Raw genomic sequence first — 22,582 nt, 5'->3', positions numbered from 1 at the left:
GAAATATTGTGTTTTTTTTCTCGCGGGCGAGGGTTTTTCTCGCCCGGCCGGGCCGAGGCCGCGGCCTGCGCTCTCGGGCTCTACGCGGGCCGCCGGGGCCACCTTCCCGCCCTGGGACCGGCAGCGGCGCTCTACCGCCGCCTCTATGGTACCCCTCGTTTGGAAACCGCCGGCTGGAGGCGGCGCCAGAGCGGACGCTCTAGCCTCCTCCTCCGGGGCTCCTATGCTGCCCGAACTCTATGGTGGGGATTTCTAGGCGAGGCCTCCGCGGGGACTCTATGGTCGCAGCCCGCCCACCCCGAGCGTCCCGCGCGGGCCCGCCGTGTTTACGATGCCGCCGGCGCCGGTTTCCTGAGGCGGAGACGGGCGCGGCGGCGGCGTCGGCTCCTCTCCCCACGCGCGGCCACCGGCGGGGCCTGGCGGGCCTCTGAGGTAAGAGCGGGCGCCGCCGAGGCACGGGCGGGCGGGGGAGGCCGGCCCGCCCGCCCCTTCCCCTCCGCCGCCCCCGCCGGCCGCGGGCCTAGGCCAGGCCGAGGCGCTCCCCTCAGCGGCCTGGGCGCCGGCCGCTCCCCGCCGCCCGTGGGGTGGAACGGCCGAGTCCCGCCACAGGCCGGGGACCGAGCAGCGGTGCGGTCGTTCCCCGCCTCTCCCCTTCCCGACGGGCGGCCGCTGCGGAAGGACCGACCCCCGGGGAGTTTTCCCGCCCCGGCCAGGTGCGACGGGTTCCCCGTGCGGCCTGGGGTCGCTCACCGTCCCCCCCACACACACACCTCCACCGGGAGAGGCTGCCGCCGGGCCCGGGTCCCCGCCTCGCCCCGGGTGTTGGTTCCCGAGTCGCGGGGCAGGGTCGGTGCCACGGAGGAGCCTCCTGGACCCCCGGGGCGGGGAGGGGGTCGTGGGGGGCTGGAGGTGTGGAGAGACCCCCCCCTCCCCGGGCTCCGGCGTGGAGCACCCGGCTAGCGACTTCAGCCCTGTTTGAGTGGGTTTTCGGTAAAAGGGCAGCGGTGGTCTCATCCCAGAGACCCTTGAGACCGACCCATAAAACAAATAAGAGCGATTACCACCTATCGATGGCAGTGATTACCCGTTTTTCCCTTAATCTTGAACGAGTACCGTGTCTTCCAATGAGTATGGGTTTGTAAATGATCTCATCGATATTTTCCTCTCGCAAATACCAAGGTCCCTTATGTCAATATAACATCTACGTTTTTAGACTGCAGGCTTTCATTTCTGAAGCCGCCTGTCATGGGAATGCTCACTAAGCTGCATTTCACTGTAGAAGGCTGGGGCAGGGGGTGAGTGGAAGAAAACACATACGGAAAGTACTCCTGAAGTTTGAAGGAGTATTCTGGTGTGTGTTCACAGAATGGGATCCAAAACTGTAACTGGGTACATTGACTCAAGTCTCCTCACTTGCTTTCTGGCATGAACTGGTAGGATGTGCTGTCCTTCGCCTCTGTCTTTTACTGATTCCTGGAAAAAACTGGAGTTCTGTCCGTCTTCTGGATGAAAAAACTTTCCCCAAGTGTCTTAATTGCAAAACTAAGTACTTTTAGCTGCTGTAGCTGGTGAAGACACCTTGAGACGTTAAAGAATCCAAAATTTAACCAGATTACTTGAGTATAATTTCACCAAATGTTTTAAATCACTTTCTGTAATTTGTGTATGTCAGTGTTTTACTCTTGTCACTTAGTATTTGAGAATAAAATTCTGTGTCCAGTATTCTTTGCTTTCTGACTTCGTAGAGTCTTTTAAAAAAATCAGTTGCCTCTTACAATAGGTCAATACTGAAATATCATTCAGGCCTTTCCTCTGCTAGATTTAAAAGGGCAAAACAGAACTTGGTTTCTTCCTTTGGTGTTCCCGCACTACAGCTCACTTCTCTTTGCCTCAATGTACAGCTTTTATATTCCATTATCTTATTCTTTGCCTCCTGATTATGCTTTGAAGCTTCATCTGAGGCTGGGAATCCATCACTTTAGCCATTTTATGAGCATTTAACTAGGGACAATCACTGTCTCAATCTGCGTTGTAAGCAGGCAAAAACAAAACAGTAAGGACGAGAGCAGTACCCTGTTTATGGGACACTGAAGTAAAGAGTGATTCAGAGTAAAATCTTGAGAAGATCGTTAACTGCACGTGCATATGTGAAGATAGTTAACTGCACGTGTGTAGTATGCCTGTAAGGGGACCATCTCTTCAGTGTTTTAGGATATTTTTCATCAGGCTTAGTGAAAGTTGCAGGAATGGGTTTTTCTTGTTTATTTACTTGTTCTTTTTTAACTGATAGTCCTCAGTCATTTAGGGGTTTTTTTTAGGGGTTCTTGCATGGTGGTTCAAACTAAGGAGCATGGTATTAGGAGGGTATATATGAATTTCGGGATGATAAATTAAACTTGTTCACAATGAAACATGACATTCCTGTTTGTGTTTAAAAGGAAGATAGGTTTGAGACTCAAACTCACATTTAAAGTGAGATGAGTTTCTTTGGCTGGAGAGAGCTGATTCTTCGAAGTTTAAAAGTCCTTCAAAACAAACTTCATAATGCTGCTATTGTAGAACCCTTTCATTTAAATTAAATTAGAGATGCAGGTGCGTGGAGGCATTGGTTTTATTCTGAAAAGCATCATCCTTACCTATCTGATTATAAAAACATGGTTTTCATACAGATTGGAACAGTAATTATTTTCTGGCTAATAAAATAACAGGTGTTGCTTTTATGAATTCCTTCCTGTCAGTACGTGTAAAACTCTTCCTTCACCCCAAACTATACAACTCGTTTCAACTAAGCATATATTCTGTTGTTGGAAGTAGTTTTAACTGGTGTAAAAAGCTGAAACCCTGATATATTTTCCATCTTTGGTGGTACTTTTCAAAGCTTTGAGAACTTGCAGGTTGAGGTTTTTCATTGGAACTGCCTTTCTAAAAGCTGCTAGATGGTAATCGCTGTTTCAGGTGCTCACAGAAGGCCATTCCAATGGAAAATTTGTTTTTTTCCAGCTAAATAAGTTGTTTTGACAAGATAGAGGCATGTGGGTCTTCTTGTGAGACAGTCATGCAAGGCCAAATAGCGTATTGCATCTCCTTTATCCCATGGAGGATATAAGATGCCGTGGTAATTTTCACTTTGTTAAAATTGCTTGCTAAATCTTTTTTTATTAATAATATTTTACTAAGATTCATAGATGTTGGATGAATATTTAGTTAAATATCGCAGAGCAAGCAGAGATGAAGTGAACTTGAAAAATCGTATTTATAGTGGGAAATACTTTATCTTTTATTCCTGTAAGTAGGACTTCACACCTATGAGAGAAAGATCAGCAAAAACCTTTGTGCTTTCTCCCCGGTTTGTTTATTTTGGATGGTGTAATATCCATCAGTTTCATTGTTTCTTGCAGTCTATTTTGCTGCTGTTGTCAGTATTTCATGGGGCAATAAGGCAGAGAAAAACAGTAAGAGAGAGAGCGGGAGACAGAATGTGGTTTAGCACTACAGAAATGAATTGGGTATTTCTGTAGCACTGGAAATTTATTTCAGTTTTTGCTGTTGACTGGATTTCAGTTTGACAGTGCCCTGTTTACTTGTGACCCTTAGTATATTTCCCTTTACAGGGGTATAAAAGTAGATTTTCCTTTATAAAAAGCTAAAACTACATTAGAGGGTATACAAAGTTGCATCCCTTATATATGCTTGTCGTTAATTCTGCTCTTCGTTTTTTATAGCTTCAAGATACTTAAATTACTTTAGTTCTCAATTTTCCTTAAAAAAAAAAAAAGCCAAAGCAGTCTTTCTGACTTTCAAGCGAGCTCTGCAGCAGTAGCAACTGAAAAAAGAAAATGTTAGAACTGCATCGCTCCACTCCTGCACTGGGGCTGGTTTCTTGCAAGCATGAGCAGCATGAAGTCGAGCAGGGTGTCAGTCAGGATCGTTGTCTCCGATTCACTCTCCTGACGATGCGGAGGGGAAAGCACTGTTGCATTAGCAGCAGCAGTGACGTGATAATCTTAGCAAAGGCAGTCGGGATAGTTTTGATTAGCTGAAGGTTTCCAGAAGCTGGGAACAGCTGAAGCACTGCCTGGCTCCCGTGAGCTTTTTATTCCAGAGTGAAGCCTTCATTTTGCTGCTTCAGCTTAAACTATGGAGAAATTGTTTTATGTTTATTGACATAAGTATGTTGGGAAGCTGTATCGTGCTGGAGAACATTTGTTCCGTGCCGTAAAGGGTATGGTTTCATGTATCACCCAACCATCAGTTTTCTCTCCGCAAAGTCCTGTTTTAGTAACTTATTTGAGGAGTTCTGCAGTGGGACTCCTCAGATGAGTAAGGATTGCAAGACCAAGATTCTGGTCTTGGTGTACATTGACTTTTTACCCTCTAAGTATACGTCAGGCTGCAAGAGCTGTGGTTTATCTCAGTAGGGAAAAATCAATGACTCACATTTCCACAGAAAGAAATGTAATTTCCAGTCTCATAGCAACTGTCCTTTCAACAGTTTCAAACCTTCTGTGACAAAATGTTTAACACTCACCGATCATCTTTTAATGCTCTAGGCTGGTACGCCCACTCACCCCACCTAAAAGCATGCATTTTTACATCACTAAATCCCCCAATATTGGAGGGGGGATGCTGTCAAGATGTTGAACAGTTAAATAGAAAATCTTAGAAATGAGAGAAGTGTTACTGACTGTATTACATGGAGACGGGGTGACTTTTGCAGGGTTTAAAATTCAAAACTGTGTTCTCTCTACTTTGATTTTGAATCCCTGTTTTGTTTTTATACACCTTCAGATGTTTTAAAATAGGTTTGGCTGGTAGCTTGGATAAAATATTTTGGAAAATTATTTTACTTAGAGCAAGATACTCTTTAGTATAAATGCTTTATCTTGGTTTTCTTCCTAGATCTCATGACTTGACTTTGTTTATTTTTATGCAAAACCCAGGAAATCAGTAAATACATTTGACAGCCAACTTCAGCACCGGGTAGGTCTGAACCGGTGCTGACAGACGGTTGGAGTGCAGGTGTTGTCAGGGCAAAACGGGACGCGTCTCCCGTTCCGAAACGGGGGTTCGTGCTGCTCCGGGCTCCGAGGCCTCGAGAGGCGGCGTGCCAGGCGCTGTGCTCGACCTGCCCAAAGCCACGGGGCGAGTCAGTGGAAAGGCTCCTACCGTGCCTTTCCCTTCTTGTCCCCATGAGAAGGCATAACAATGCTCGGGGTATTGTAGGGGAAGTCACAAAAAATGCTGTGCTATTCCATAATAGAAGGTGATATCGAAGGACAAAGAACTAATTAAAAATGTCCAAATAAGACTAAAAGCATTATGCACTGAGATTCTATAAAGTGTCAGTGGAAGCTGGGTACCTACCTGCTGTTCAAATTTATCATTGACTGAATTTAACTCATTACTTTTCTTGTAGTTGATTATGGAAGAGGTGCACAAGAGCAGCAGTAACAGTTCAGTGACGCCTTCACAAACATCAGCTGTACAAGGTACAACACTACAGGCAGCTCAGCTCTCTCATATTGCTCAACAGGTAAAGCCTGGGCCAAATCTCAGCAAACATTTGAGGTAGTTAAGAGCCATTTTTTATGTACTACAAACTATATTAATTCTTGAGTTTTAGAAACACACAGAGAAGAAAAAACAAAAGAAGCTTGAGAAAAATGTACTTGTTTGTTGATGGATGACGCAAAATTGATAAAATGGCTTGTATTCGAAAGACCACAATTAATTTTTGTGCTTGTATAGTGCAAAAATGCAGCCCTGCATTTTTGTTAAATTGTACGTCCTTTGAAATCATCATCAACCTGACATACAGAAGCTGCTTAGTAATGAATTGAGGGGCTAATTGTCATTTTTTTCAGAAAAAGCATTTACAGCTCCTTTTGTAGTGATGGCAATCCTGCATGCTCAGCACCATGGAAACACTTGGATTTTAGCCCAAATGAACGTATTTAATGTAAAAAATCATATCAAGTTGGAAATTTTACATACTTACTACAAGGTAACATCACTTTCAAAGCTTTAACCTGAGTTCCTCATGATTCAAATTTCTGCATCTGAAAGAGCATCTCTTTCTAGGTAAAGTCTGCTCCCTCAGCCACATAGCTGTCCTGTGAAACAGTGAAGTTTTGCAGCTCGTCCACTGTTTACCCTATGGAAGCAATGTAGATTTTGATGCAAAATGTAGATAACTGCATGAGGCAAAGACAGGGTAGACTATCAGCAAACATCCTGTTGTTTGTTTACAGGCTGTTTTTCTTATCTGTTTTGATATAAAGTTGCCAATGTAACAATATTATGATGTACGATAGAAAAGTAGTACTAAATGGAAAGTTAGCTGTATGAGTTTTAATGATCCCTTCATCTTTTCATATATTCCAGATTAATAAAAGTAGTGAAGAAATTTGGTGAGGAAACTGGTTATTTACTTATGCATCTATGTGTATAACTTTAATCAATTTTTAAGTGCAATGGCTCGTGCGAGTTCAACATCAAGAATACAAACCTGTTAGAATGTAAAAAGTATTATAAATAAGAGTAGCAGTAGTAATTAACTTTTTGCCAATTAAACCTAGATTCCAGCAGCAACATTTATTGAAATTGGTCATTTTAAAACATTAAAGAACAGATGCTGTAATTTTTATTTGGAAAAATCTGCCCTTTGTTCTTCTTCCTTGTCCAGAGCTTGCATACCTTGTCTCCTTCAGTTTCCTTTCTGGTCTAGTGTCTTTTGTACAGCCCTTGTGCCTTGAACTTTCTAAGTAGATTGGTCAGCTTTTGCTATACTTAACTCTTGTGATTTCTTCTCTGTGAAATCTTTGAACTGTGGCCTCATACCAGTTGCTTAAAAAAAAAATAGTCCAAGAACACCAAATATGTACATTATTCATGCTACTTTCTGCATTGCTTTAGTACTGTTAGTCTGATCTGTCCTAAGCCCTCAGTCTCGTTGATCATTTTATCTTGATGTAGATTTTAGTGCCCTAAACTCCTGTTAACTTTAGTGAGAATTAAGGCTACTTATTGGGCACTTTTATTTCTGCTTATCTAAGTCTAAGACACTCTTAAAATGGAATCAAAACTTAAAAAAATAAACTGCCACAAATGTGGGGCTTTATCTGTGCATATGGATGGAGTGGCATGAAAGCAATCATGCTCACTTAGTCTCAATGTTGTGATTCTGAAGAAGTCTGCTTCATTGTGGTTCATTTAGAACTGCATGTATTTAAGTTGCAGCATTTTAGTCTTTGGCACATAATGCTACATATTTGATTTTCCCCCTAACCTAAGGCAAATAAGTAACTGTTTCAGCCTTTTTTGTATGCAGATATGTATCTCAAAAATCTGTATCTTTAAAGGATACCTTCTGTGACTTAATTAGACTTAAAGAAGCTTCTGCTAATGCATGTTCTCCACTAGTCTTTCTACATGTATATACACTTTCTGGATACTGTGGAACAAACGCTTTTGTTAACGATTCTTTGATTTGTTGTAGATGTCTCTAAGAGGTCCTGCTCCCCTGACAGTTGTTCAGCTTCCTGGAGAACAAGTCCAGGTCCAGGGAGTCATTCAGACAGCTCAGTCCTCTTCTGTAATCCACTCACCTCAGGTGCAAACAGTGCAGGTAACTACAGAACGTCTGTTAAATAACCAAGAATCCTGTTTTATGTATGTGAAAAGACTTGCAAAGGCTTGTCTGACTCAGCTAACTCTGCCACAGTGCAGCCTTTCTGGCCCCACTGTAACAGATAGCGAGCAATCCAGTGACAGTATTTTGGGGATACATTGTTCATAATGGTTATTTGGGCTTGAAATTATTTGTAGTGCTGAAGTCACCTTTGGAGTTGAAATTAAACTCTTTGACATTGCCTCCCTTTATAAAAAAAACAAAACAGAACCACAACTCTTTAGTTGGTGCTCTTAACAGACATGCAACTATAACCATACAAATAAGGAGCGTATAGAATAACCCAATGAAGAAAAATGTGTGTTTGGAAAAGGTAGACCTGAATGATGGTGGAGGAGCTGTTGATTGCTCACCTCATGTATGCTGTAACTCCGTTTCTGTGGTACCTAAGTGTTCTGCTTGTGTCTCTTACTCATTTGCCATGTGATTTTTGTACAAGCCACTTCAGAGTGGTGCCCTGGGGAGTTTACAGTTGAGACTGTTACTACTTCATTCAGTTCTTGGCTGCAGAGAGCCCTCTGGGCAGCATGGCATTGAAGTTACACTGTGAAATAAGTGCACTAGTCAGCCGAATGACTGGAAGAACTCTGCTAAAACACATTAATTTGGCACTGATCCTTTGTGCTGTGCTTATCTATTCATACGACATTAAATTGATAAACCATGAAAAGTAAACTCATAATGCATTTTCAGCTGTCATTGTTCCTGTAACATCAGATCACGGAAAGAAAACACATTTCACTTTGCTGAAAACAGTTAAGCATCTGTTTTAGTAGGTTGTCGTTACTTGAGTCTCCTCTTTCAGTGCCTTTCCTATCATCGTGTTCTAGTTGCAAGGCCCCCACTGACTGCATTCTTTCCTTTTTTTTTTTCTGCAATTTATGAACATTATGGCCTTGTTGCTCAAAGGGAAAGAAAAAGTAATACATGAGCAGCTTTTTTTTTAAATGTTGATAGTAGGTTGCTCTTTTTGTCTCTGTAGCAGCAGTCAAGTGAGAAATGCTTTTCCCAGAGCTGCATGCATTCTTCTTGACTTTTTGTTGCTGGCACACAGATAAGTACAAATAAATGTTTTGTTAGCTTGTATTTAATAAGGAGCATCAGAGAAAAAAATAACACTTGCCAACTGGTTGAGGACAAAGTGGAATAAAGAGAAAATTATAGATAATACTTTGCATATTTACTCCCTGATATGCTGCTGCCTTAAATATTATTTTCATTTGACTCATATTCTGACCAACAAAATACACTGCTCTTCTGTCTGTGTAAAAGATTTTAAATATTTTATATGTTTGTCTCTGTACATGAATGGCGTTCCTGTTTCCTTTCCCACCACCTCCTTAGACAAATTTATGTGTGGGAGTGGCTCACCTTTTCAGACTGTATCAGCTATTAAGATCGTTAGGTTTGTATGATTTTTATGAAAATAATTAACCATTTGTATTTCTTTACACTGCTGTTTTAAACATTCTGGATTGATTAATCCTGCAGTTTAATCCAGCTAGAACAGCTAGCTTCAGATGGTGGCCGTTTTTCAGCTTTTAATATGATAAGTAGTTTGGGAGAATCTCTTGAGCTTTTCTTTTTTGCATTTGTGTAGTTTTTGTGCAGCTTTAGCTCATATACAATTAAAATGTGTAATCTCTTCTGGGTATTTCTTCTGAAGCATACCGGATAACCATATGGAATGTGGTTTTTAGGTATCTTTGTCTGAGAGTGAAGATTCTCAGGATTCATCAGATAGCATAGGCTCTTCACAGAAAGCTCGAGGCATCCTAGCTCGTCGTCCATCTTACCGGTAAGTACTATATGTAATATATTTTGTATTTTTATTTGAAACCAAAATAGCAACTTCTTTCAATATCTGTATATATTCTGTCAACCTCTAAGTTGTTTTTTTTTATCTTGAAACATGCATTGGATCTGTTCATGCAGCAAATGTTTTGAGGATGCCATGTTAGCTGTCATTTGCTACAAGGAAACTTTGACTTAACTCATCGGAGATCAGCTTCAACATGGTGTGGTATAGGGAAAATTGTTTATCAGCTGTAATTTTACTCAATTATATCATTTTACTGAAATTAGGACTGCAGTCAAATGCCACATCCTAGCTTTGCAAATAATAAATTTCTTAGAAACTTAACACAAAATTTAGTATTTTTTACAATAATGTTCTGAAAATTTTAAGACAATTCATTAACCTAGCTGATAGTCCTGTCAGTGATTATTGTTCCCACTTCTGCCACTGCTTTTCATTTTTGGAATGTTTTATCCACTCTTCTTAGTACTTTCTGACAGCTTTATCTCATCTTGAATTATGTACCAGAACAAGTAATTCAGGAGGGATTTTATTATTTTGCATGCAGTCAAAAACGGTGGTGGAAAGGAGCAATTCTGAATCTTCAGTTATAGTAGCCAGGACAGGAAAATACAAGCTGTAAGCTGTGGGAGAACTGTTTAGCCGTGTGGGTTTGGGATCAGGAGTTGTCAGTTCTGCTTTCCTCTTCATATAACTGCCACTAATTCATCATTAGTCCTGGGGTAAGATGCATAAAATTCATGCTTCCATTGGTTCCTCTTTTAAATAGAGGTGTGTCTGTTTTCATAGGGCATTGTTATAGAGGACATGGGTTGTTTGGGAAGCTGTGCAACAGCTAAATTAAACGCAGAAAAGAAATGTAAAGTCTTACTGTGTACTGAAAGAGCAAAAGATCTAAGTTTTAAGCTTTTCTGTAGTAATCTACTCCTTTTTAGTTTATTCTGACACCAGACAGAGCAAACTGGTTTTAATTGGATATACAAAGCCTATTCTTGAGAGAATTAGAGGATCGAGTTGTAAATCAGAAAAATCTCTTTAACAGGCCAGTTGTGTATCCCCGGAAAATGTTTATGATGGAAACTCTGATGCAGCTTTTACTGAAATAAAGCAGTGCAGCTGCAGCGCTAGTTTTCAGCACACCGTTTTTCTGGAGATTACTGAAATCTACTGTAAATGGTGCAGGTTTTCATTTCAGGCTTACCAGTCCAAATATCTAAGGCTCTTAGGGGATAATAATTGAAAATCTGGAATTCGTGCTGATTTGCACATACTCACACTTTATAAATCAGTAGCTGACTTGAATTGCTCTTAGCTCATGAAATTATTCAAATATTTAAATAACAAACTAGACTATATAAACTACAGAAATGTAATTACAGGAAGAGTTTGAGGCAGTCACCTCATACAAAATTTTGTTAATTCCAAAAACTGTTGTACCTCAAAATTTTAGTGTTTATGTCTGTAATACTAAATATAGTAGTTTGTAACTATTGTTGCAGTAATTTGTAGGTTTTGCCTACTATTATAGCTGATAAAGAAACTTTTTTTATAGAAAAATTTTGAAAGATCTTTCTTCTGAAGATACACGCGATAGAAAAGGAGATGAGGAGAGTCCTGGTGTCTCTACTGTTACATCTATGTCCGTTCCTACGCCTATCTACCAGACAAGCACTGGACAGTACAGTATGTTATACAAAATATATGCCTAACTGGACACATTTTTTATTCAACTTGCCTCAAAATGCAGATATTCTTTTTGTTATATATTTGACTAAGATGAAACTCAAAAGGTTTGGTTATTTATCTAACAGTCAGTGAAGTTAGTACTGTTAATTACATGGAAATAGACTGGTATCTAAAGACTCCAGATAAACTCAATGCTTCATTATCTTAATTTTTGCATATTAAGACAAGACATTCAAAGGATATTGTTACAAAATACACAGCAGTCTTCTAGCGTTAGATTTAGTCCAAAATGTAAGATCAGTGAAGATACCATTATATATATGATAGGGCCACACCAAAAGGTGTTCCTGTGGTATCAGGGAGGTAGCAAAAAAAAAAAAAGGATTTGTTCCTTTGATTTTATTCCTAGTATTCATTGTGCTTGTGAACCAAAAGGCAACCTGCACCTTTCCATCCTTCTTCTCTGAGCTGGGTGTTCATACTGCTGTTTCTCATTTCCTCCCTTCTCCCCGACGCCTTTGCCTGTCTGGAATTTTCCCCTTTCTTAAGTATGTTTCCACAGAGCAGCCACCAGCGGTGGTCAGCACGGGTCCACGTGGAGCTGGTGTCTGGCACAGCGCAGTCCCAGAGGCCACCCCTGCAGCTCCCCACACTACGAACACCTTGCCACTTAAACCCAATATGTTTGTAGAATCCTAGAATGATTTGGCTTCAAAGGGACCTTAAAGATAATCTACTTCCAACCCCCCTGCCATGGGCAGGGACACCTTCCACCAGACCAGGTTGCTCCAAGCCCCATCCAACCTGGCCTTGAACGCTTCCAGGGATGGGGCAGCCACAACCTCTCTGGGCGACCTGTTCCAGTGCCTCACCACCCTCATTGTAAAACATTTCTTCCTTATATCTAATCTAATCTACCCTCTTTCAGTTTAAAGCCATTACCCCTTGTCCTATCACTACATGCCCTTGTAAAAAGTCCCCCTCCAGCTTGCTTAAGTTTAGTAAGAACCCAGCAGCAAGATCAGATAGTTGAAAGTGACTGAAGAAAAAAGCCTTTTAGAACTGTCAGTGTTTTTCAGCAGTGGAAACAGATATACAGTCTACAGATTTACCTCTATCTGTATGTTATAATGTACAGCTACAACTATTATTGTGCATGTTCCTTTTTCTTTAAGTTGCCATTGCTGCAAACGGATTACAGCTGGCCAGCCCAGGTACAGATGGTGTGCAAGGTCTGCAGACACTAACAATGACAAATGCGGGTGGTACTCAGCCTGGGACAACAATACTGCAGTACGCACAAACATCAGATGGTCAACAGATACTCGTACCCAGCAACCAGGTGGTAGTGCAGAGTGAGTAGGCCTTCTGGAAATGGTTGGAAATACCCATCACTAATGCAAGCCTAACTTTCTAACGCTACCACGTTTTGATGTCTTATGCTATTATCGCAACAGCTGCGTCAGGAGACATGCAGACTTACCAGATCCGCACAACGCCAACTACCACATCTCTTCCTCAGACTGTGGTGATGACATCTCCTGTCACTCTGACATCACAGACAAGTAAGACAGATGATCCACAGTTGAAACGAGAAATAAGGCTGATGAAGAACAGGTATGTAAGTGCACGTGGGCTGCTTTGATTTGTTAGTTTAAAGTTCTGAAATATATCTTCAAAGCACAAATTACGAGTCTTGTGAGCTAACTTTACTGATTGTGCCATCAGGATGGTATGCTGCATCCAGCGCCTAAAATCACTGGAAATTCTGACCAAAACATGCTACATGTTCTGTCTGACACGCTTTGGAGAAAGCAAATTGGTTTTTCCGTGCAGATTGACTACCAGATACTGCTAAACTTCATGCTCTCCACCTATTGTTGTGTACTTTTCAGTTTGTTTTGTTCAAGATTGCCATGCCAGTTCTTTCCTCCCATGTTGGTCAGAATCATAACATTCATAAAATAGACACATCTCAAATCTAAAATAAACAGTTACTTCTGTTTGTCTGTTCCAGGGAAGCTGCTCGAGAGTGCCGTAGAAAGAAGAAAGAGTATGTTAAATGTCTGGAAAATCGAGTTGCGGTCCTGGAAAATCAGAACAAAACTCTAATTGAAGAGCTAAAAACTTTGAAAGATCTTTACTGTCATAAAAGTGTGTAAGAAAAGAAGGTAAAACTTTTGTGGACTGTTTAAATTTCAGAGGAGAATTTTTTTTTATACTGAATTTTTTAAACTAGATGAAAGGTCAAAAATGAAACTTTTCTACCTAGATTTCACAACTTAAAGACTATATAGATTTTATTTACAACATGTTGGTGACAAAGTACAAAAAGGAAACAAGAAAACCTCACCAAAATTCCTGCTGGCACAACTGGAAACTTTATAAAGTCAAGATTGCATCTACAATAAAAGGACAGTGATGTTTTATAAGGCAGGTGATTAGAATTTCTTTGAAAATTTCTACACATGCCTCTTGTAATGGAGGCAATATTTGGTTACAATTAAAGTGTGGATGAAATGGAATCCTTGCCATAGTTGACATTATTAGTAACATTTATAACCAGTATATGTTTTGATTTCTTACTCTTTTTCAATCCTTACTTTTTCTTTTCAGTTATTTGTATGTAAATATTTTTATTTTAACCTGTAAGTTGTCATTTACAGGTGCAGATGATAAAAAAAGCTAATACTTTGCTAGAGGTATAAATTATGTTTACTCTTTCTCAGCTGACAGTTTAAAAAGTTGGGGGTTTTTTCAATGTTTGCTGTGTTTATCAAATTTGGAAAGGATCTGCAGAAAGCAGTGAGAGGCCTAGTCCTGAAAATGTCTGAGGCACATGAAATAAGGTGTTGACTTTTCTTAAGAGAATTCAACACATCCAATTATTTTAAAGTACGATGTGGTGGAACAAGTACTGGTGAACAAAAGTTTCTGAAGAATGATTTCACAATAGTTTGTTCTTAGTTGCTGGGCATGATAAACATCTATAATTGAAAAATAAATTGTGTGCTGATTATATATACAATTAAACATGCATTGCTTATTCTGTCTGGAGATTCTACTGTGCTTTGGAACATTTAAACCAAATAGAAGAAGAACGATAAAATAAAAAATTGAAGATATATACCAAAGTGTTAATGAGGTTCTAATATATGGTTTCTATGCTGAAAGTAGTGCAAAATTTCCGGACTAATTTTGTAAGGTAGGTGATATTTTGCAAAGTAACGGTATCTTTGTAAGAAAATACTCTATTGAAAACAGGTAGATGGTTGGTATATTTTGTAGCTAAATTGTGATCTTTACAAATTCTGACATTGAGTTTATATACGTATTTTGACAGTTTATATATTTCATTTTAGTAAACAAATGAAATATTTTGTGAACCAGATTTTCAAGCATATATTTTTATGGATAGTACAAAGTCAAATGAGATCCTCTTTGGTGTAGGAGATATTTGAATTAATTTTGTATGTCTGTAGGCAACTTGCAAAAAAATGGATCCTAAAGAGTGTTGGGAAAAAAAGAAAAAAAAGAGATCAGGGCTTTTTATTCCCCACAGTTGATAATATCTGCACATTAGATCTGATTGTTATCAGAGATTCTAGTTTGTATGATTTTAATTTGTTGCAGGTGAAAATTAAATGTTTGACATGATCAGGACTCTTTTGGGTGTAGAATCTCCATTCTTGGAGATACTCAAAAGCCGTCTGGATGTGGTCCTGGGCAACCGGCTCTAGGTGACCCTGCTTGAGCAGGGGGGTTGGACAAGGTGACCTCCACTGGTCCCATCCAGCCTCGACCATTCTGTGATTCTGTGAAATAGAAAAATGTGTATGCAGTGCTTATTGCATGAATAATAAATACACTATTTTCCATAGTTAGGATTGAATCCTGCTTCCAGTTATGTCAGTGGGAATTGCACTATGGACTATGCTATTAAAAAGGTGTTAGAGCTACGTGTGTGTGTTGTGCTAGCTCAGATCTGAATGAGATTAAAAGACGTACTCACTCCCTAGATGTGTAATGCTTATCATATGGTCAGTCAGTATTTTTTTATTTTACTCATTTTTGAATTTATGGACTTCTTAGCAAGCAGAGCTCTCTGCGAATGGTATGAGAAAGACTGCATTCCACAATCGCATTGTTAGTGGGCTATAAAAATGGGTTTTTTTTCTGAAGTTTCTAAACACCTGATTGTTGTGGACATGATCCATGATACGTTTCCTTTAGGCCAAACTGGAGTATACATTTCTGTTTGCGATCACGTCAAAAAAGAGTGCTTTCGTTGCACGTCAAAAATAATGAGCAAGGTTGAAAAAGTCATTACATTAGGGAACTGCTCCAAAAGAGGTCAGCAGTGCCTCCTGTTACTGTTAGCGGAATTTCAGGAAAAATGAAATCCTTGGAACGTGCTTAGCACCTCAGAGAATTGGACCTTTTCGCTCTGTCTCCCATCAGGTGTGTGTACGCTATTTGGCATATGTTTAAGAGGGTTTGACCTACAGTACTGAAACTAATTTGGTAACTCCTCTGTATGGTGTTTTGATCCTCACTGTGTGCCGTTGTTCCTTTACCTTCTTTTGTAATACGGAATAATAATAAAAGAAGTTATCAAGTGTTAAGACTGTAAAAAAATGGTGGCCAATTCTTTCTGTATTCAGCAAGTGAAACAAACGTAGTGCTGCCAGACATAACGTTAGTAAATTTTTATCCTCTTAAAATAGTGTTTTGCGAAGAGCAGCTTATTTTTCATCATGGAAATATTAAACAGTAACATGAGTTTGCTCTTTAAGTAATCACTTATCATGAAGTACTTATTTTGGATTTACTTCAAAATCTAGATTGTAAGAGAGTAAAATTGATATCCTGAGAGTAAGAGATACAGTACCTAATACTGTTCTGCTGGTTATTTCCAAACAAAAGTACATGCTTTATATGAATTGTAAATATTTGTTGAAACAATTAGATGGTTGCAAATTTTGACCTTGGTAAATAAAGTCGCCAAAATATAATTCTGATGTTCCTTATTTATTTTTAATTAACATAGTACTGCAGTGGTTCCTACCAAATGTGCATACATTGTGTGGTATCAGGTCTTTTACAGTGGCTAAGAATAAATATTTAGTTTATGAAACAGCACCCAGAGATCTTTTTTATCTGATGTGTCCTTTCAGCAGAGTACTACATTATTTGTGCATAACTTTTAGTCATGAATAATTAAAAATCATTAAAAATAATTTTTAAAGTAATTTTAAAAAATCATTAAAAATAATTAATGGTGAATACCTCTTATCTTTCTGCAGGTTTTTTTTTTTCCTTTTCAGTAAGCTGAGCCACTGTTCACTAAAACCATTTTGTGCTCTGCTAGGATTCACCCAGCAGAGGGAGTATCTCTGCCATCTACAAAATCGTGGTGGTTGTATTATGAAGTACCTAGGCTTCTGATAGCTGGAAAAGCATAGAAATAGGGTAGGGAAAAAGTATTTTCAGTTGGTAACATTTCTGTATTCAACTCCGCTATTAGGGTGAAGGTTGTTATCATTTCCTCTACTGTTAGTATGGAAATCAAAGGCAGAAAACAAAAAAAATAACACAGTTGCAAACATGACTTCTAAAAAATAAGTGTATGTCCTTTGGCACTTCGATTTATTCTGAAACAGGAGTTAGCTGTCTTTTCCAAGTTTTAACAGGCAGACCAAACCTTTATGATGATGACACAATGGTTTGTCCCTTTAGAAAGGGACAAGTACTGTATGTGCCGCAGTCAGAAGGATGGTAAGTGTAATGCTCATGGGATTCACAGCCTTGTTACTCAACGGAAGTTCAGATTTTATCCATCTTCTATATTGAGATAAACGGACATAGATCCCAGGAAATTTTGGTCGGCCACAGCCAACTCCAAAACTAGCAATCCCTATGAGATAGTATTTGTTGGTACTAGGGTGATAGCACGCTAAAGGTCCACCGCTGTCTCCCTATAAATAAACAATATAAAAAAACTAGTAACATATATTCCATTCCAGGAAACAATGTAGAATTAGGTCAGTAATATGTCCACTTTTTTTTTTAAACTTTTTTTAATCAGCTAAGTTAACTGGACAGTAAAAATGACGGTAATACATGGATAGTAGTACGCAGACAAATTAAGATAAAATTGGGTGATGCTGGGTGATGCTGCCTTGACTAGAATGCCACACCTGCATTAATTTCTGTGTCTTTAACTGAAGTTCTGTTGTTTTTCTTTCTGCACCTTTTCAGGCTAAGGCTTGTCTCCCTAAATTTTCTCACTCATCAGTTAATATGAGAGTATATTGTCCACACAATGTATAAGTACCAAGACACACAGTAATGAATAGACAACTCTGAGTCTTTGCCATATCACCTACTTAAAGGAAAACTGCTGAGGAAAGCAGGAAGTGTAGCAGACAAAGTACTTATGAATACGTTATGGGTTTTAATTATAAATGTCTCCGTATCACAACTGGTGCCCCAGCTTTTGCATACTAGTGCTTTTGATCTGAGAACTGTCTTTTCTCAGAAAGCGATGCTGACTGCTCAGCATTTAAATAAAAATCTTGCCGTATCACTGAACTGTATCACCTTCCAATGCTGCTGCTCTCTTTCAAAAGCATAAACAGGCAAGATGCTTGTGTGCTTCACACACTACATATGTACAGTGATACATGTTTGTGTAATGTTGTATTATTTATTGACATCTTTGTGGCAAGTATTGTATAAATATGTTTATGGTCTTTCTCCTTTAACTTATTCTTGTCTCCTGCCGAGTATCACTGAATTCTTTGTGTATGTTCTTGAGATGCGTTTTTTCTTTGGAATCACCATCTCACCTCTCTTTCTATATATGATGATGTTTTTGCAGTTTGACATGTTTTCTGGTTAGTATTTGTGCTATTTTAATTAATTGTGCTACAAATGCTGGTCACCATGATGCTCCTGAGACTCTGGCTTGGGGGTTTCCATAGCTGCAGGTCAGGCACTATGTCCATTCTTACCTGACAGGTATCGGTGCCTCCTGATCGAGAGCCAGCGCAAATCATGTTGTTGCTAACCAGACCTTCATACGCATCAGAACTGTTACAGACACTAGAAGGAATGATTTCCACTTGTGCGTCTTTTAACACAGGTGAAGTTTTACCTTTAATGGAAGACAGCATATAGAAAGGTAAAATATTTATGCTGTTGCGTGTAGCAATTCTTACTGTGCTCTTTTTTTTCCTGTTTAGCTAGCTTAAGCATGTTTCTGTACGTACTTAGATGTGTACGTAATACAGATTGTGCCTACTTCTAATGGATTTGAACCTAGGTGGGTTAAGGATTTGCAGACTTAGATTTGATGTAGTTTTTGCAATTCTTATTCTGAAGAATCATCAATGATAACAATACTGCTCACTCGCCTTGCTCAAAATGTCAGAGGTGACTTATCAAACTTATATGATCCCCAGCTGTCCTTGAAATTTGCACACAAGAAAGATGCACACCGCCAACTGACATCACGTTGAGTTTGTGCTCATTGTGATTAAAGAGAGAATTTGAGGGAGTGCCACCATTCATAAAATACGTGGGCATCCCTAAGTTCACAATGCACATCATCAGAATTGTTGTTTTTCAATAAAAAAGTTATTTCTAGCAGACAACATTGACTACCATGAATCTGAAAATCAGGCTAGTTTTATTTTCCTTTTTTCATGTTATACTTGGAAGAAAGGCTAGAAAATGTATGCCTTTGGTTACATATGTGTAGATCTAATCTGCTTGCAATGGATAAAACACTGAAAGCAGATATTCAGTTGCAGAAGGATTTAATGATGTTGTGCAATGAGACTATAACCTGAACAAATTCAGTTCTCTGTCAGTCAGCTTGAGGGACTGGAACCCGATATTAGTTGTGTAGCTTATAACGTGATCAACAATGCAAGCAAATTTTTACCTTTTTCTGCTGTACGTCCCCAACCGCTAATAAAGCATTCTGTTTCATTGTCAATGTGTGGGTAAAGGTGTGCAGGAGGTAAGCAGATAGGCTGAATATAGTCACTGTAGCGTACTGCGGAATCAAGTTCAAATAATGCAATATCATTTTCAAATGTTTCTCTCTTGAATTCTGGGTGCACAGTGATGCTTCTAATAGTTCTTTTTGCTGCATGTTTGCCATGTTTCTGAAGGTTAAGCACACCCAAAACAGCTCTCCAGGAATGTGGGTCCCTAAGAGAGAATTCATGTGTTTTTTACAATTACGTTATGAGGAGATTGAAGTAGATGGACGCCTGTAATCTTGAAAGCAGATGACAGACGACCCTTTATTGCTAAAACACACACATACTTATAGTCACATATTCTGCAAAGTCACTGTACACACGCACAAGCGTCAAATATGATTGGTTATATCGACACTGTACATGCGCATAAACATAAGATATAATTGGTTATACTAACTCTGTACATGTGCATAAACATAGGACATAATTGTTTATATTAACTAAAACATGCGAAACTTGTCTCAGTCTAATTGGTCAAGATAAACTGCCGAATTGAGGTTCTTTGTGCCAAGTTCCCTTTATCGTGGAATGCGCACCTGTGTTCTTCTAATTGGCATCTTTCTTTTTTTGTCTTGTTTATTCTGTTCAAGGCCTTCTAAAGGCGTCTGGAATGCTCTTGTGACCGTTAGCTAAATATTGTCCACACGTTAAAGTAAATATGTTTCTTGATAGCACTGTTTTAACCGATTGTTTTACTGCTGGCTGATGCACCTTTAGGAATATACATTGAAAATTCTGTAGTAAATATTGTCCGGAACAAATTTGTTCCGGACATTCTGTCTGTTTTGAACAACCAGTTTGCCTAATGGTGGTTATGGCTGTTAAGGTGAATTCAGATTAATGATTTAAGCTGATACTGAGATTTTGCTTCCTACCCCATCTCAGCAGAGGCGACCTGGCAGATATTCTTTTGAAAAAGATGAAAACATTGGATTTATTTTGCAGAAAGGAAGTGGGGTTATACCCATAATACTTATAAAGACTGTGCTTGTACCTAGGTTTGGGAAAGCCATTAACTAGAAGTTACAAATAATGAGTATCAACTTAATATTAAATTTAGAAATAGGGCCAGAGTCATTCAGACCTAATTTCTATTCAAGTATGTTGAAAAAAATCTTTACTGATATTAAGCGGGAATTGAATTTGGCCTGTGATGAGCAAAGGACAGGCTATGAAATTCAGATTAACCTCCAAAATTCTCCAGAGTGTAAGATAAAAATTAAATTGATTATTTGTGAGATAATTTCCCTCTAAATTAATGTTTGTAAAAGTGCATTTAAAGAAACAAGGAACTGATCTAACAAAGTCCTGGTAAATGATAAAATTTCAAAGTTCAGAGATTTTTACAGTTCAGTTTTCCTTAGGTCATGGTTATGTCAACACAGTCAATACGAACTTCCAACTATGTTAAAGACTACCGAAAGACAACAGCGATCAGCTAGCTGAAATGCTGTAGAATTGCTCTAAGTACAATTAAAAGGCCTGTTCTGAGGAGTGTTATTACCACATTGTCAAAAAAAAAAGTAGTTAAGTGCCAAATTGTTGGTTCTGTTAACCAGGAAAAACAGAAATAGTGTTAAAACTAATGAATATTAATGTGTCTAATCTAAATATTGCAACAGTTTCCTTTTGCAGTGAGCTTTACTAGTTTAGAAAAACGTATTAATCGGAAAAATTAGAGCTCCGTGGGGAAAAAAAAAAAGCCCCAACTTAACAAAAATGTCACCTAGATCAAAAACAAAAGACCCTTTATTAAAAATAACAAAGGTTGTTCTGGGCCAAGCCAGATGTGCATATCTAAGACTTCTTGATGTTGACTTGCAAAGTTACATCTTTATATCCCACACTGGGCTGGCAGCCGCCACCACACACAACCATTACAGCAAAGGTGACAAAAAGGGGGGACAGTCTTTGGTCCTTAGAGCCACGACCAGTCCCTCCTACGGGTCACATCAGCAAACAGGAGTTGCATTGTTTGGGTCTCCACGTTGGTTCTGCGCTATGAGAGCTCGGTCCATGTATGTCCCATTGATTTGCCTTTTGTTCAGAGATACCACAGGTGATGCTTTGCTGATCTACAGTGCCCTCCTCACAGTATAAAAAAAAAAAAAAAGAGCTATTAGCATGAATACATACTGCCTTCCTGTAACGCAGTGGCCAGCGGTAAGTACTGAATTCTTGTTAACTAAAACTCCACCACAAACGTGTGCAAATCGTACACCAGCTTGGTGAATCTGGAGGCTGACCGACCACGGCCACGCTCCGGTTTGAGCGTCGTGTCCACCTACGATCCGGGATCCCGAGATGCTGTCGAAGAGCGGCCGTTGTCCACACTCTGCAAAACCGAACAGAGTCAGTTATATCGTTCAAACCAAAAAAACAGAGCTTTTGGTGCACTAGCAGCGTTTTGGGGAGTTTGTTTGTAGTAGTTGGAAAGGGTTTTTTTGTTGTTTTTTGATCTACAGTGTTACTTGCGGCAGGACTTTTGATGTTTGCAGCTGGAGCCCAGGTTCTGGAGATCCTGGGACTGGTTTTGCAGGTTGTATGAAATATGTGTTATTTCTGCTGGTTACACATGTATTTCTTGGGTATGGAGTTACGGCGTACCTTGACGGTAAGCGGGTCCCGGTCGCTGCTGCTTTAGGAATTTGTCTGATTTAGGCACAGATGAAGTTTTTTTCCGTGTGTCTGTGGGGAGCCCTGCACCACCACAGCCCGACCCCCTTCTTCCCCCCTCACACACTCCCCTTCTTCTCCCCCGCCTGCCCTCTCAGCCCCTTCAACTGCCCCCCACGGCCCTTCCCACACCCGTTCCTCCGGTATAACCACGGTACCCTCACTGAAAGCCCGCGGGGCCGCCACCCCGGGCAGGGAACCCGCCATGAACAGCAGAAGCAGGAGGGCGGCGGCGGATCGTCCCCGCCGCATCCTCCGTCGAGGGGGGAACAAAATGGCGGCGGGGCCGGCCCCGGGGGGCGCCGCTGCCAACGGTCGCTGAGGCGGCGGCTCGTCCCGACAGGAGCCGCGGCACCTCGCCGGGAAACTTCCCAGGCGCGTAACGTTAAAAACGAGTCTTTTAATGTTCTGGGGGCGAAGAGCGTTAAAACTCGACGCACGCGGCGGAGAGGTGGGCAGGCAGCCAGGTGACTGAGAGGCTTTGGTAAGTGTTATTGAGGGGGGGGGGAGGCTGCCCCCCTCCCCCGTCTTTTGTGACTAAATACTTGCGGCTGAGTAAAAAGCTCAAAAAGCTGGGGGTTAAGGGTTTGTTCTGGCTGCTCGTTCTGTGGGGTTGGGATGCGAACAGCCGTGATGGAGCGAGGGGAGAGGGTT

At 40.1% G+C, this 22,582-nt stretch overlaps 2 protein-coding genes across 2 annotated transcripts; one reads left to right on the top strand and one right to left on the bottom strand.

Moving 5' to 3' along the window:
- The first annotated feature begins 247 nt into the window (after nucleotides 1–247).
- Nucleotides 248–16,210, top strand: ATF1 (activating transcription factor 1). Its single transcript, XM_075049484.1, has 8 exons — nucleotides 248–432; nucleotides 5,417–5,533; nucleotides 7,499–7,627; nucleotides 9,391–9,488; nucleotides 11,062–11,192; nucleotides 12,371–12,550; nucleotides 12,653–12,812; nucleotides 13,213–16,210. Exons 2-8 carry the CDS (start codon nucleotides 5,423–5,425, stop codon nucleotides 13,355–13,357), a joined length of 954 nt encoding a protein of 317 aa, XP_074905585.1. The 5' UTR covers nucleotides 248–432; nucleotides 5,417–5,422; the 3' UTR covers nucleotides 13,358–16,210.
- A 119-nt stretch (nucleotides 16,211–16,329) lies between these two features.
- TMPRSS12 (transmembrane serine protease 12) lies at nucleotides 16,330–22,180 on the bottom strand. Its single transcript, XM_075049091.1, is given in 6 exon segments — nucleotides 16,330–16,939; nucleotides 16,942–17,173; nucleotides 18,212–18,354; nucleotides 19,147–19,418; nucleotides 21,389–21,587; nucleotides 22,087–22,180. Coding segments are annotated over 6 exon segments (978 nt in total). The 3' UTR covers nucleotides 16,330–16,901.
- Between the last annotated feature and the right edge of the window lie 402 nt (nucleotides 22,181–22,582).

The sequence above is a fragment of the Buteo buteo genome, chromosome 17 (assembly GCF_964188355.1).
Source record: "Buteo buteo chromosome 17, bButBut1.hap1.1, whole genome shotgun sequence".
Classification (NCBI taxonomy): Eukaryota; Metazoa; Chordata; class Aves; order Accipitriformes; family Accipitridae; genus Buteo; species Buteo buteo.
Note: the sequence above shows the minus strand (reverse complement) of the source record. Positions and strands in the feature narration are given on the sequence as shown.